The sequence below is a fragment of the Pomacea canaliculata genome, linkage group LG10 (genome assembly GCF_003073045.1).
Source record: "Pomacea canaliculata isolate SZHN2017 linkage group LG10, ASM307304v1, whole genome shotgun sequence".
Taxonomy (NCBI): Eukaryota; Metazoa; Mollusca; class Gastropoda; order Architaenioglossa; family Ampullariidae; genus Pomacea; species Pomacea canaliculata.
The window spans coordinates 21,052,015-21,067,310 of NC_037599.1; the positions used below are offsets into that span (position 1 = coordinate 21,052,015).

At 43.8% G+C, this 15,296-nt stretch overlaps 2 protein-coding genes across 2 annotated transcripts in view; both read right to left on the bottom strand.

Moving 5' to 3' along the window:
- LOC112573785 (adhesion G protein-coupled receptor L1-like) overlaps window positions 1-15,296 on the bottom strand; it is a 202,258-nt gene that overhangs the window by 7,726 nt on the left and 179,236 nt on the right. Inside the window, exons 5-16 of the mRNA XM_025254385.1 lie at window positions 13,212-13,640; window positions 10,608-10,708; window positions 9,816-10,016; window positions 9,422-9,605; window positions 8,802-8,930; window positions 8,143-8,417; window positions 7,848-7,900; window positions 4,207-4,327; window positions 3,967-4,070; window positions 3,350-3,518; window positions 757-858; window positions 451-604 (exon numbers count right to left, since the gene is read on the bottom strand). Coding sequence (XP_025110170.1) covers window positions 451-604; window positions 757-858; window positions 3,350-3,518; window positions 3,967-4,070; window positions 4,207-4,327; window positions 7,848-7,900; window positions 8,143-8,417; window positions 8,802-8,930; window positions 9,422-9,605; window positions 9,816-10,016; window positions 10,608-10,708; window positions 13,212-13,640 — 2,022 coding nt within the window. The remainder of the gene's footprint in view (window positions 1-450; window positions 605-756; window positions 859-3,349; window positions 3,519-3,966; window positions 4,071-4,206; window positions 4,328-7,847; window positions 7,901-8,142; window positions 8,418-8,801; window positions 8,931-9,421; window positions 9,606-9,815; window positions 10,017-10,607; window positions 10,709-13,211; window positions 13,641-15,296) is intronic.
- Window positions 13,632-15,296, bottom strand: part of LOC112573080 (C-type lectin lectoxin-Lio3-like) — a 29,268-nt gene continuing 27,603 nt past the window's right edge. The window contains exons 6-8 of the mRNA XM_025253097.1: window positions 14,920-15,052; window positions 14,251-14,378; window positions 13,632-13,739 (exon numbers count right to left, since the gene is read on the bottom strand). Coding sequence (XP_025108882.1) covers window positions 13,737-13,739; window positions 14,251-14,378; window positions 14,920-15,052 — 264 coding nt within the window. The 3' untranslated portion in view covers window positions 13,632-13,736. The remainder of the gene's footprint in view (window positions 13,740-14,250; window positions 14,379-14,919; window positions 15,053-15,296) is intronic.

The following is a 15,296-nucleotide window of genomic DNA, read 5'->3' on the forward strand; positions in this document are numbered from 1 at the left end:
TTTAAGACATTCCACTTTGAAGTTTTAAATTATTCGCAAATGTCTAATAGACTAGACGTGAGTTTATATAAACATGTTTGAGTGTTTTGGATGATTGCAAAGATTACGAATGGTAATGCAAGGCAAAGTGAAGTAGCGCGCACTTTTTTTCTTTTTAGAAAAGAAAGAAAGACGCAAACAAATGAACACAAACACCCCGAACGAACTAAAAAAAAAAAAAAAAAACAACAAAAAAAAAACCAAACAAACAAAACAAAAAAAACCCCCATAAAACAACATTAAATATAAGAATAAAAGTGCTGTACTTATACTTTATAAGAACTGTTACCTAATACATGGTCTTCCTCTTTTTCTCTCGCGCGCTCTCTAGGAGAGAGTGTGTGTGTCCGTGTGTGTGTGTGAGTGAGAGAGCGTGTGACTGCGCTTGGATTGCAGAAGAAGTGCACGCACCATATGCAGTGGCGTAGTAATACGGCAGACGAGACCTGGAGGCATCAAACACCTGGACCAGCATGAGCACGATGTGCACGCCCTCCAGCAACATCCACAGGAACGACGCCAGAAAGAAGTAGTGCAGGAAGCCCGCGATAAAACCACAAGCCACCTTGTTGAGAATAATAATAATAGTATTAATAATAATAATCATCTTACGAACACCCCTACCTCAAGATTGCCATCTTCATCCTCAGTAATTGATCGTACTACAACTGACTGACAGAAATAAAAAGTTTTGCAGCAGTTCACAGCAACACTTACTCTGTTCTGGGTTTGATCAATGCCCGTCAGGAACAACATCTCAGCAATAAACAAGCAGACGACCAAGTTCTTGTGATCGAATTCCGCTCTCCTTGGAGGGTTCTGTGACAAAATGTGCACAAATGGTTTATAAAATTATTTCCATCAAAAATGTCTATTATGGTTATTTTTGTCCTCATCCCCGTACCCTCCATCTCATCAACAACGTCAGCAATACGCATCTGTGTGCAGAATGCAAAGGAACTAAATTAACAAAGATGTTTATATATTTCTAGTTTACTACAGAAGCACACACACTCACACACACACTCACACACACTCACACACACACGCACATTGGTCTTCGTGTCGCGATATGATGAGCTACACAAACCCTTACACCTACTCTAGTTTTTCCTGCAGCCCTGAATAAAGTGCTTGCACCTCACGATTCAGGGGAGCTATCAGACAGGCACTTTTATTGCGTCTGCTTGCTACCTGCTCACCTGCTGGGCAACACGTCTCACCCGGCAAACATTGCACTTTTCTACTTCCGGTACAAATTGTTCAGCAATGGTTGGACGTGATACAAGAGAAACTACGAAAATTAGGACAAACAAACCTCTTTCGAAATCTTTCCATAAGAACCCTATAGAAAAGTTATAAAGAATAATGTAAATACAAATATAACAGGTGTAGAAAAGCTCAATAATCAACATTTAGTTCAATCGAGAAGTTCAATCGTCAAAAGGTAACATCTAAATGTAGATATCGGAGAGCATGGCTGTTAGCCTACATATAACTTACTAGATACTTGAAAGGCTGGGATTCATGTAAAGACTACACAAAGAAGCCTCTGTACTGCTATTTGACGATGAACTAAACAAAGAAATTTAAAAGAAAGAAATGCAGAAAACCATCTACAGCTGCTTCTATCCCTTTTTCAAACCCTGCAGCCTCGAACTCTCTCCAAGCTGCCGCCACCCGATGCTTCAGCATAATAGTAACATATTACACGAATTTAAAGGTGAGGAAGACACACCGTCAGATTTATTCGATGTGAAAACTGGGAGGTGGCGGGCGATACAGACTCTATTTGTGGCCCACTAAAAGACCACTTCACCGAGAGGACGTCAGTCCGCAGGGGGAGATAAGCCAGAGAGGCGAGCTTTACGGCAGGATGGGTTGCGCCCCGACGTAAAACGGTTCAAAAACTGGCTGCCGTTTTTATGTCCACCAGAACTCATTAAAACTGTCGTTCATACATATAACAGAGCGAGTAGGTTCTGACACAGACATAACTCTACATTTTCCCTGTTTGAGACTTTTTTTCCAACATTGCGTTTGTGCATAAACATTAAAAAGTAAATAAAAAGAGGCAATGCACACACACACATGTGGTTAACATTTGTGAAAGCATTCAATCTAAAAGCCTGGAACGTTCACTTGACAGGTCGTCTTTGTTCATTAGTGGAGGAGGGACGGTTTGTATGAATGAAGGGAGTGGCGATTCTTTAGGAGGAGATAACTCTACGGAGGTGCGCGATCTACAGGAAGGGCGGGAGAGAGAGAGATAAAAGAGTATATCAGTCTTAATTGCTTCCTTTCAATTAGCATTTCATCATGGGAGAGGTAAGTGTGGAAGGGTAGATCTAAAGAAGAAAAAGGAAGGCAGCTCTTGACCTCCACCTCCCCGTGTGACGTCACTAAAGGAGTTACTGTTTATGAAAAAGAAAAGAAATATCTAGAAATTTCAAGAAAACATCCAGACCCAACATGCATTTTCTGACTGCTTTGAGGGATTTCGTTATAAATATATCAAAAGTCATCGTGCACATGCCTTTTCAAATTGTTTACACGTCTGCCCACGTGCCCCCCACAACAGCAGCGCAACCGTCTGCAGCGGAGGATCATCGCCGAGGTGCGTGTCGACGCCTGTGTGTGTGCATGCATGTGTGTATGTGTAATCAGGCTCGCACAATGGTGTGATTGTTCACTATTGCCTTTGTGCGTGTGAACGTGGGCGGACATATGTTAAGAGCCCGTTTGTGTCTTCGCTGGAGAACGGGGAAGATCAGGGTGATGTGCTCCTGACCAGACACATGCTCTTCTAAAGTTTAAATTTAAATTAAAACATTTCCACAATGTAAGTTTCCCTTTAAAAAAATTAATAAAACTGCAGCACAAACAACAGTAAATAAATCCAGTCTAAAATACAAGCAGAGAGGCTTCAATGCGCCGACGAGAAAAGCAATCTTTAAAAGAACTCCTTTCCTCGTGCATCGAGTGCTGAAACTGCACACTTCGACCCTCTTCGAGCTCCTCCCCGCCACCACCACCACCGCACTCCCTCCACCCCTTGTCCCTCATCCAACGTTCCAGCTTCTGGCGGCTAGGTGCTGACGTCAGTTATCTGGGAGGAGGAGAACAGAAGATGGCGCAGCGCGAGGCTGACGGAGATAGGCCGTCCGATCGTCTGTGAACGGTTCCAGAGCTCAGTGAATGATTCCTTTCATTACGTAAGGATCTGGCTAACAGCCGCCTCTCTACCGCCTGAACCGCTGCTCAAGTTCTGGCTGGATGTCAGAGATAGCCGGAACTACTTTTTGCATACACAGGTTGCTGATGGAGGACTTTTCACGCCGGCACCAGGAAAGTTGCCGCTGCCATCATCGCGATCATCCGCCACTACTTTAGCGATGTATTCTACCATCACTTCTTCTGATGGTGCTACACCTACTAATGTCACAGCTAAAAGAAGAAACCTCGTCCTCTTACATTTCCTATGATCGACCGCAATTAAAAAAACTTATTTCACGTCTCTGTTATTTTTTCAACAATATCCATATTAAGTCCCTTACAAAAAGTTCATCCTTTGAAATTAAAACTTACTAGACAGTAAATAATTTTTATAGTCATTACCATAGCTAATGCTGTTAGGGTAAGGTTAGACTGCAGTTAAAAGATTTTTACTGACCATGCTATTTTGCTAATAATAATAATAATAATAATTATAATATTACAGAAACACAAAGTGTCTTCATCTGAAATACAAGCGTCATAGCTTCTCTTATAACCTCTCCTAAATTATTAGTACTTTGTAGAAATGGGATGGGGTGGTAGTATTTTATGCTGAGCTAGCTACCATGGTAGTCAGATCTGAGGAATCAACCACTCCATGAACAAAATTCTGAATTGTCTGAGTAGGTGAGAAAAGTGTGGTTAACTCACGTGAAGCAGGTAAAGGTAATCCAGCTGGCCAGCAGGCAGATACAGGAGATGACACATCCGACGATGGTGGCCAATTTCAAGAAGGACTGATGGGTCTCGGATATCTGATCATAAAAGATGATAAAAGCTCATTTGGTCTGCTGATAATGACAACAATGGACTTTCTCTTTCATCAGGAAAAGTCGAACAGACCCAAAACTATCAAAACAACGGAGAGGGACGGAAATTGTGGAAGCTTACCTTGACCTCCTGAACCGCCATGAGGACGGCAAAGTTGGTCATGTGATCACACTCGCACGTCGTCTGACTGGCATTGCTGCGGACCACGCGGCATCCCTCCTGTGACCACGACCCCATTTGACTGTTTACAAAGGAAACGAGCATAATCGTCAGTCTGAAAAACATTAGCATCAAACAATTTCACAGTGTGAACAACAAACTGACATTTTAGTGAGCCTTCGTCGCGAACACAACGCTGTGGAATTAGAACAAAATAAAATAATTACACCCTCGTGCACAAGGTCCGGAATATCTGGCTAGTCATGGCTAATCATGAACGTTAGTCAGAAGAAGCTACTTCAGCTTTGGTTTGTTTGTTTGCTTTTTTTTTTGGTTTTGTCTTTCAGAAAAATTTAAACAATAAACAGTAGAATGCCTGAATTTTAGGTGAGCAAACTTGCAAGCATGTGGAAACACACGGACATTGATGTCAACAGTATTTTTGTTTCCAAAGAATGTTATATAACTGTGTCGCTGATTCCCAGGAAACTTGTTCCTACATCAACATATCATCAATCGACAGAAAACCACCGAGCAATATAGTTTAGGGGAGTAGAGAGAACCATCCTGTGTTGGTCAACACCCTCAACAAAAGCATTTCCAGTTTTCTTGCTCAGCCGCACCCGAACGACAGGAGATCGAATCCCTAGCAACTATCTGTCACAGATACATGACCACAGCCTTTGTCTTTCATAGGAAGCGGGTATGGTGACGACAGCACCAGCCTACCCATCAGACTAGACAGTAGGAAGAGGAGAAAGAGACTCCCCATGACTGATAAGATTATATCAGCTTTCCCCCTGAAGACACAAGTCTGTGGCAGGGCTGTGCTAATGGAGTTTGTTGGAAAGCTCGCCTGCCGTGAAGATGATAAGACGGGTGTCTAGTTCTACCCCGAAGTTGTCAGACGACAAGACTGATTAGCTCGTGCTTTTTAGGCTTCTTTCTTTCGACTATCTTGGTAGCTTACGCCCAGGTAGACAATTCGCATTTTTTAATACAAAAAAACTTGTTTTATATCGTAATGAATACATGACCTCTTGTTCAAACGGTTGGATAAATACCCTCAGAACTTTGCTGTAAGGGACGAAATTAAGACAAGCATGCTCGCCCTTTATCTAGTATCATCACCAGACGGCTACAGTAATTAGTGCTCTTCCTTTAATCACGTTGATCCTCTCTCCCTCTCTCACCCACCTGTGCAGTTATCTTTTGTCCTGGAGCCCAGGTACCAGCAGATTCTTTCCTTACCTGAGCAGACGTTTCACGTCTACCACACACACATACAGAGTTAGGCATGCACGCTCCAAGCGGCGCGGCAGGCGGTAGCGGTAACGGCCAGGCGGCAGTGATTAGTAAAGAAACGAAGCAGATGTGCATCGATGACAGCGAAACGAAAAGTGTGGTGATGGAAAACACGCATGCACACATGTACGCACACACATACGCACACACACACACACACACACGCACGCGTGCACGTTATTCTTGTGGGCATATAGCCGCTACTTCCACCACTCGATGTCGCCCACTGCTCAGGCGCCAACTACTTGATCACTCGGCACACTTCCTGCGATTCCAAAGCTGACTTTTGTTTATTTGCCGCCACAGCCCTCATCTGTATCGTGGCCGGTGCAAGCTGTCATGGCCGGCTATCGGCGCGGCACAAGCCAGACTATACTCTAACAAAAACCGTGTTCTTTACAAGAATGTCAGCGGAGAGATGTTTTCATTCAAAATCCAAACACTAGAATCTCGATCAAACGGTGCTGTTGAAGAAAATACGGCATGGAGTCCAGTTTCCTCTCTGAAAACGATAAAACATCGGCTGTTGCTATTTTTGTCACACGAGGCGCTGCGTTCGTCTGTAAGTCGTGTGAGAAAACTGGGATGAATCTGCCAACACACTCAGGAAAGTGAAGTGGACGAAAAATACTTTCAAAAATAATTCACAGCTGTGAATGATGGAGTGGGGTTATGAAAGGTGAAGGAGCAGAGTGTGGGACAAGAAGCAGGAGAAGGGCAGTAAGACAAACAGGTGTTGATGGGAGGGAGGTGGAGATGAAGGAAGAAGATTGCCCAGGCAACATCTATGTGAGATGTGTATCATGGATGCGGAATGTCTTCAACTGACAGTCTGCGTCAACTCCTGTCCCTCAAAGTACCTAGAGATGCTCAACACGCGTATTTTGGATCACACAGGTTTATCTGAAGCGGGGCTCGCGGATGCGCGAAGACTAGGGTCACGGCGCAAACAGGACGTGTCCACTTGGCCCTGAAGGGGCAGGTTCGCAAACAGCAAGATGGCGACTTCTGATGAACCATACTCGCCTATTTCACGAGCACTTGACAAGAACTCTCGCTCTAAGCCCCGTGTTTGAACGGTATTTACGTCCTGTTGCCTTTCGAGAAATAATTCGGATACAACAAATAAATGGAAAGTTCAATAATGAAAATAAATGTTAACAAGTGTACGTGTCGTCGGAACTGAATGTTTAAATTTAAATCAAGTTATAATTATTATGAATATGGATGACGAGAAAGTAAAGAAAATTTTCCAAAAGAAAACGAAAGTTTAATGGGTATGGGACCGAGTACGCAGACTGCATCTAGCATCCAGCTAGACTGGTAACAGTCAGTTTAGCTGCTTGCTAGTCGTTAGCCATGCAGCTAGAGGCATACAGTATCCTCAGCAAATCCCCACACGCACAGGTGCAGGCACATTCATGCATGTGCGATGGAGTAAATCTACCTAGAAATATTTTTTCCCCTCCTCGGATGCGATCAACCTCCGAGATTTATCGTCAGCGCCGCCTGGGTGGACGTCAGCCTCGCGCGGCATGAGCGCCGCCGCTTGCTCCTGGCATGCGCTACAAACGAGTTCGATAAACGTGTGGCAAGTACTTCCTGTCCCCCCCCCCCGTAACTGATTAGCCTCCCTTTAACAACGGGACACTATCACACTTGTTAGATGTCACCTGCAATCAGCTGCTGTTCGCCATGTCACGTGCTCCCGTCACACTACGCGCGTGGCACGCGGCACCTGCCACGTGATCTGCATGCTGCAGGTAGCCTGTTATTCAGGGAGGGACCAGCGAGGAGGTAGGGATGGAGGGTAAGGTTGGTGAGTGGTGCTAGGGCGTAGAGCACGTTTCCACGAGGTTTAGCAGGCTGTGGGAATGCAGGGTAATGCTATCACAGCGCGCGATTAAATACCTTCCAGTAAAAAAATTAAAGAAGGTGCTGTGAGCTGTACAAAGGATCAAGACCTCAGAAGAGATACAAGTTCTCAGAATGAAGCCATGTTTTTCTTTGGAGAAGGTCATGAACTAAGTTTTTTCTCTTTACCCTTTCCCTTACTCATTTCTTCGCGGTGTTTAGGAGTCTGGGTGCTCGCGTGTAAGCTGGACATGAATGCACGGGTATGTTTACACATTCTATAAAATATTTAAAGAATGAAGGCTTGTCCAATCTGAGTTACAGCTCATCATTAGTTTGCAAGGCAATGTCGTGGCTGCAGTGATGATGCGAAAAATACAGAGAGTAAATAAAGCTGGCAATGTGAGTGACAGCATAGAGTAATGAAAATGCTCCTTCCTTACCTTTCACTGATTTCCCAAAACGAACACAGCGAATCCCATCCTGCTGGCACCATCTGCAATAGCAGAACAAGAAAAGAAATTCACCGCTCATGAAAAAGTTGAAGTTATTTTCTGTCAGGAAATTAGCCCCCCCAAAAAAATCCAAACAACAACAAGAACAAGAACAACAACAACAACAACAAACAACAAAAAAACCAACAACAACAAACCCAATAACCAACAAAATCAAAAGGAATTAGTGCTAGCTAGAAAGACTCAGCCAGTCTGTCAGAAATCCATTGGCGTTGACCCTGACCTTTAGGTGTTTCATGGTGAAGGTGACTGGCTGCGGCAGCTTGACCCGACCTTCACCTTGACCTCCGACCGAGGCGCTGAGGATGTAGGAAGCCAGTTTCGGCGCAGGCGTCTCCTGCTTCACATCATCAGCGGCGTCCTTGCTGGAGTCGCCAGGCCTCGTGTGGACGGTGTCGTCAGGTTTCTTGCCTTCATCAGCCTTGTCGCCACCAGCGGTGTCGCCGAGGATGTCGCCCATCGTGTAGTGTGTCATGAAGACAACTTTGGCCAGTCCACCTGCAAGCACAAAGAAAACCTGTTGATTAATCATGGAGGTAAATACTTAATCAGTTTTCCCAATCGTCTTGGTAATAACAAACGCGAACAAAAAGAGGACATGAACAAATAGAAAGAAAGCAATAATGTTAGAAAAAAAATTGTCAGAAAAATAATTTTAAAAAATTTAAAAACCCCGAACAAACAAACCTGGCTACCAATGCACAAACCACACAAAGACATGATTACAAAGTAAGTCAACAGGGACACAAGATAACAGTTTGTAGTATCTGTTGGTCTGACGATGATTGCTACAAATAATTGACGATTCTGCGCAAAAAGCTTTTTCAAGTTTTTACAACGAGCTAGGGAAAGCTGTTGGTGTGTAAGAAAAGTGATACTGACCATGACTGAGGTGACTGAGGGTCTCCAAGGGGATTGAGAAAGTGTTTTCTGAATTCTCGGCATTGTACACGATGTTCTCCTTCTCCGCTGGCGAAACTGAAGTGATGTTTATCACTCGCAGCTCTAGTTCTGTACAGAAACAAAGTATACTTGAGAGGCAAGGCCACGCGTTCAGGATATAATTCCAAAAGCACAGATCCCTTTAACCCAAAACCAAACCAGAACACACCCATCCATCCACCCCAACTAACCAACAAACCACCCAACCATCATTTGCTAAAATAAAGTTCATTATAGTATCAGATAAAGTAAGACTTCATTTATCATAGAAGTAGTCAGCAGCACCTCTATAGGTAAAACAAGGGCCCGTCCGACCAGACAGACCCTCGTACTATCATGATTCAGACTGGCATATTATCTGCACTCATCGGCACGCAGCAGAGTTCAAAGGTCGCAGGGGCAAACAACAAAGGACAGCCTCAGTCTGTTGGTCCAGAATGAAGGTACGCAGAATGGCGGCCCGGCGGAAGTTGATGAAACTCTCGACAAAACATGCCTTCGATCTCCACTACATATAAAATGGAGTCCAAGATAAGCAGACAGACAGCATCATGTCTCACCTATATTTTCGTCTTTAGTGTTGATTACAGTGGGTTTGTCTATCTTCTCTGCCATGGCTACAGTGGCCGTTTCCATGGCCACCATCAGGGACGTAGCCGAGCGGATCTTGTCCTGCTGTGGCATGTCTGTCCACACGCGGGACTTGTTGGTGGACACCAGGTTGCTGCCGGCCTTGACAACATTCTGAAGACAAGAGACAGTTCATGACAAAGCAGGAAACACCACCCAACCTGCTGGCAACAATTCATAGGCAAATTATGGCAGTGTGGTGGATAAGTTTAATGTAAGCTGCGGTTTGCTTTCTTCCTCCGTTAACTAGAGAGCGCTAATGACGAAACCAACAGAGAAGTTGATGTGAGCATTACAGAGAGAACAATAAAACTGAGAACTCACAGAAACAATGGCCTCGACTTCTGATTCGTCCTTGAGCTTCTGGGTGGCCCCGCTTGTGACCAGACCGGAAATGACCTTTGAGGTCGCCATCACGTCATCAGAAGTTAAGTCGTCACTCTCTGTCACGTCTGCCAGTTGCGTTGTCAAGGCTACGGTTTGTTTCGGTTCCGGTGGATTTTGTGTGTCATTCGTACTCTTAACCTGGAAAAGAACGAATGGTGTGAAGGACGGTTACTAGCACATCCTTCATCTTTCTCACAATTTCATGGCGAGTTTTGTTGTACAGCTTCGTACAAAAGCCACATTTGCTTCCTCAAATTAACAACCATGACCATTACCTACAATAATTTTGTTCAAAATGAGTATTTTATTTTTTGGTTATATATATATATGTTCATACAAAAATCTTCATGGTGCACCAATTCTTTCATATACAAAACTTACATTTTTAGCATGTATGCATTGTAATATAAAAATGTAGTTTTGATTTAAACACACCTGTGCCGTCCTTCAATGGACAGTTCACTCCAATAGCAGATGACAGTGACATAAGAATGCTACATGTCAGTAGTAACAGTGTAAATTAATTCCTGAAGAGAGTGAGGGCTGGTAGATCCACAATTGATGTATGGAAAATGGTGGACTGAGGAGCGATTGCATAATGTCTCAACTTTGATATTTGCTCTTTATACGTCCTCCTCATTTTTTTTATCAGAATCACTACTACTGTTGCTTCTTTAATAGCAATGAGAACAACAACAATAACAACAACAAACAACTAGTACAACGCACCTGGTCAAGTATTTTCTTGAACTCTGGAGAAGCGCATTCATCAACATTGGGCTGTCCACGCCAGCACACCGGGTTCCCTCCGCACTGAAAGTAGGCCTTTCCTAAAGGTAGTAAAGATTACAAGAACTGAATTTACATGCCAACACTCACTGTTTTTTTTTTCAAATCTCCATATTTTCATCACGTATTCAAAACATGTACATTAATACTTTTTCATTGTTCATTACTACTCCATGCCTGTCTTCGCTCACTATGGAATGAAAGTTTTCTAATACCGACATTAACACCAAACACTTGCGATGTGTGTGCAGGTATATTGTACACACTGACAAACAGCCACAGTTGTCGGACGCTTACAACACGTGCATGTGCATGTCACGTGGTAACCTTATCAATGAAGAATAAATTAGGTGTCAGATAATGTCACAAGCAAGACATGCACGTGGACAACATTCGCAATAAACATCTGGTGTAGGACAGGAAGCACTATGTCGCCGCAGTCTACTTTCTCAAGAGGTTTGCCTAGCTCTTTCCAGACTCCAGACCTCAGAGAAATCATATAATCTCCAGATATCTACCCACCACCCCTACACACCCGTCCAAGGAACGGTGTAAGCAATTTATTTCACGTATCTCTCGTCTGCAACCAGGCCACGGAGGCAAACATAATGCAGTTCTTCGCCATCAGCTGACAGACGCCATGCATGATCTGTTGACCTTTCGAAATCATGCGAGTTTGCGGTTTAAAAAAACAAACTAGGCAAAATAAAGGAAACCTTTCCTTCCATTAATGACAAACGACTTCTGAGCCCTAGTCCCCCTCCACGGGTTCCTCCACAACAAAGGAAAATGTCGCACGGTAGTCAAAATGTTTGTTGCACTCCTAACAGATGTAGTCCTGCACATATGGTAGACAGTCTTATTTGTAATTATTTATACCGAAAGTTATCTGTCTACTGCTAGTAGGACCTCCCCCCCTCTCTCTCTCACACACAGACTGAAAAAAAATTGTATTTCAAGAAAGTTAAGATTATGGGCGGATTAGAACGAGTAATGTGGTTGCAGACAAAAGCTTAATGTACAAAATATTGTTGTTATCACCCGTGATGATTAATACAGGTTGTTTGGAGGTAAGTGATCTCCCCACTGTTGGTGGAAGCATCCCATCTGCTAGACACAGAGTGATGCCAAACCATTTTCTCTCCCCTTCGCAAGCCAACGAAGAAAACCGTGCACTTAACGTTTGGTATCGTGTGTCGAGAGGGATGAAGGACTGAAGTGAAATGTATGTTCCCTGAGAACAGAAATGGTTGATAAGATCTCCCCTCTTTTCTTTGTTTCAGACAGGAGCAGTCTCTTTCTTTTTACCTTGGACCAGTGGAGCAGTGGATGTAGAACTAGACAACGGGGACCGAGCAGTAGTGGGTGGTCTCTGTGGGAATCATGATTTTTGTCTCTGATATGATAGCAGTTCTCGAGGTCCGGAAGAGAATTTGTCATTTTAAGCGTTAGTTCACGGTTGATATGGAAATCCTCCATTTTATTTAAGCATTAATGATAAATAATAGAGTTGTGACTGTTGTGTGGTCTCCCTCTCGCAGGAGCACGCGCGTTTTATAGAGATGCAGATACATACATTCATACATTCACACACACATGCAGACATTCTCACATACAGGCATTGTCAGATATATACATACATTCTCACATACAGACATACTTTCGCACATACACGCACAATACACCTACCACCATCGCCGTCTACAGTCTTCAGAACCACCACACCCACTAAAATAATTACCTGCCACATCAGCTACTACACCAACATCTGCTCGTCAATCTGAACCAGCGGGTGGCTAATAAATGTCCACCCTGTGTCTGCGAAAGACAGGTTCCTTATTTTACTTCCACCACGAGTGGCATGGCAATCTTCGCTGCTTGTGTCTGACCCCAGGCCTGGAGCAGGATGGCCGTACCCTTGTAGAGAAAGGAGAGGGAAAACCGCGGCAAGACCAACCTCGGGGGTCTGTGACATGTGCACTGTGCGGTGCTTACAAAATGCATGAAGGATGTTTACAGAACTGCTCTTTGACAAATTTCGGAAAAAGCTCCACCTTCTCCTCCACGGCACCACGCTGACTCCTGTCAACACGCCTCCATACTAGACGCGATTCCGTTTACAGAGAATGTTCTGTGACAATGTGTGCAATTCTAGTTCATGACAGTTTGTTTAAAAACCACTACGTCAATGGACTAAATGTGCACTACACGCACAGTGTTTCTTATCTTTTAATAATCTGTGGCATCTGTTTAGTTCTTTGTTTTGGGATCTATGACAACAATAGATGTTTCATTGTTGTAAGAGTCACTAGTAGGAGAATGATAAACACAATAAAACCTGTTTTAGTGGTTTAGTTGGCACAACTTTACCCACACACGCCACCATACCGTAAGACGAAACATTGGAAACACCCTGGTCCACCCGAACAACTCTGCATCGTCTGTTAAAAAGGAGACGCCAAAGACCGTTAGGAAGTTTTACAGTATTTGCATTGTGACACACATTGTTTACATTATGAACGAAAAGCAAAAGCAGTTACCTACCCTGCCCGGTTCTACACTTCATTGTCTCTTGTGACGCCAGACGGGGTTTCAGGCCACACGATCTGGGAGACTTCAATGGATGGACACATGCTGGAGCCCTCCTGGTACAAGAAGGACATGTCCTTCGCGCCACCCTTGGTTCTTGGAGATAACATCCAGAGTACAGTTTGTACAAGTCCTCCAACGTTCTTTTGTTCTCGATCGGCAAAGTTTCTGGTGGTTTAGGCTTTGGGATCTTCTTCTCTTCTGTTGACGTCATCGTCGAAGTTGTGGGAGCAGGCGTGGTGGGAGCAGGCGTGGTGGTGGTCGACGATGGCGTTGAAGACGAAGATAGCAAGGTGGATGAAGGTAACTCTTCCAGGACCACCGTACTGCTCGATGACGCTGGCGTAGAAGCCGTGGTGCTTGTTGTAGCTGTAGTTGTAGTTGCTGTTGAGGTGGAGGTGATCGTTGTGGTGGTTAAAGGAGTTGTGGTTGATGTGGAAGTAATCGCTTCTGTAGTGTATTCTAGTCGAGGTCTTGGAGTTACTGTACGAATGGAATGATTTAACGCCTCGAGAGAATGGACCAACAACGCCCTCTACAGGCTTATGAAAATGGCGCACAGTGATAAACACACAACTATCTGTATGCTTCAGTAACTGTTTACTCGCGATCGGCGATCGCTTATAAAAGGGAATCCTGAACTTTTAGCTTCTAAGCTTAAAATGTGACTTTGAATCAAGTTCTTTCACTTTCATAATGAGTTTTAGAAAATCCGTCTATCCGCCTCTCTTACAGTAAAGTTTGTTGACTTTATCATTTTCATTTTCACGAACTGTCCAATGAAATTAGATGAGAAAACATGAGACATGATTGTGTTTAAGTGAAGCTGCTAAGAGCAAAAAAAAAAAATGGTTGAAGCTGCACTGTATTTTCCTAAAAGCTGTATCCGTATCATAGCAACACCACGCTATAAGTCCTTCACATCATAGCGATGCCTGTACCAGTGCAGCTTCTTCATTTTTCTTTCTTTTTTTTTTTTTGGCATTGCACTTACTTTCATGTCTTTCGCATACAAAAGGCCGAACTTCCTCGCAGTCCTTGTCGCTGAGGGTGCCGTCCGAGGTGATCTCCACACAGTTCTCTCGTCCGTTCTCATTGTTCGGCTCCGAAGGACTCCATCTTCTGTAGTAAGAAAAAGACACGGCGACTATCGACATGATGCAGTTTTATTGATGATTAGTAAATAAAGGAATTTGTTAGAGGGTGGCAAATAGATTTGAAGACAAAGAATTTGTTATAGTTGTTTCTTTGGGATGGGTAGGGGAGGGAACAGAACAGAGAAAGATAGGAATGTCTCTGAGGGAACACGAATGAAGTTGGAGACAGTGTAAAACTTTGAGGGAAAGAGACATTTAAATTGTGCAGCTTAGGTCGGATTCATGTAACTGGAGCAAGAAAACATGAAAATGATGGAAAGTGCAGGCATCAAATGTGGACACAGGACGCATTTACTTTCTACTGTGGGAAAGCGGAACCGAACTGGCGTTCTAACCCGCAGTCGCACTTGTTCGACTCCCGTTGGCGCAGCGAAATGTTATTTATAAAGAACTGGGGAAAATAAGGCAGTGAGAGACAGAGAGACATTATTCTATTGGACATCATTCTATTCTACCTGCCACATACTGTAAAGGAGAGACAGTCAAAGTTTAAAATCGTGACTTACGTGACTCTCGCTGAAAAAGGTGAACCTGAATCAAGCCACACCCACGATTTTGCTGTATGGTGCTGCCCTCTGTAGCCCGACCCACCAAGTATTTCGTCTGTTGGCGTTTCTCATCTCCTTCTTTATCAAGGTTCTGCAAGCATCAAAGAAGACTTTTATCGTATTTCATCATATTCCCACCAAAGGTTCACACGGTTGTGCAAACCAGCATACGAAATAAAATGTATCTTGTAGGGGTAGCCACATCAAATGTACTAAAATCTGGCTTTGTAATGTAATGTAATATCACGACCTGTCACTGTAAGTACACCTGTTGCCAGCCACACACTTCTGCTCAATGATGACTATAGGTGACAGTCCCAGACCTTCCACCCCGA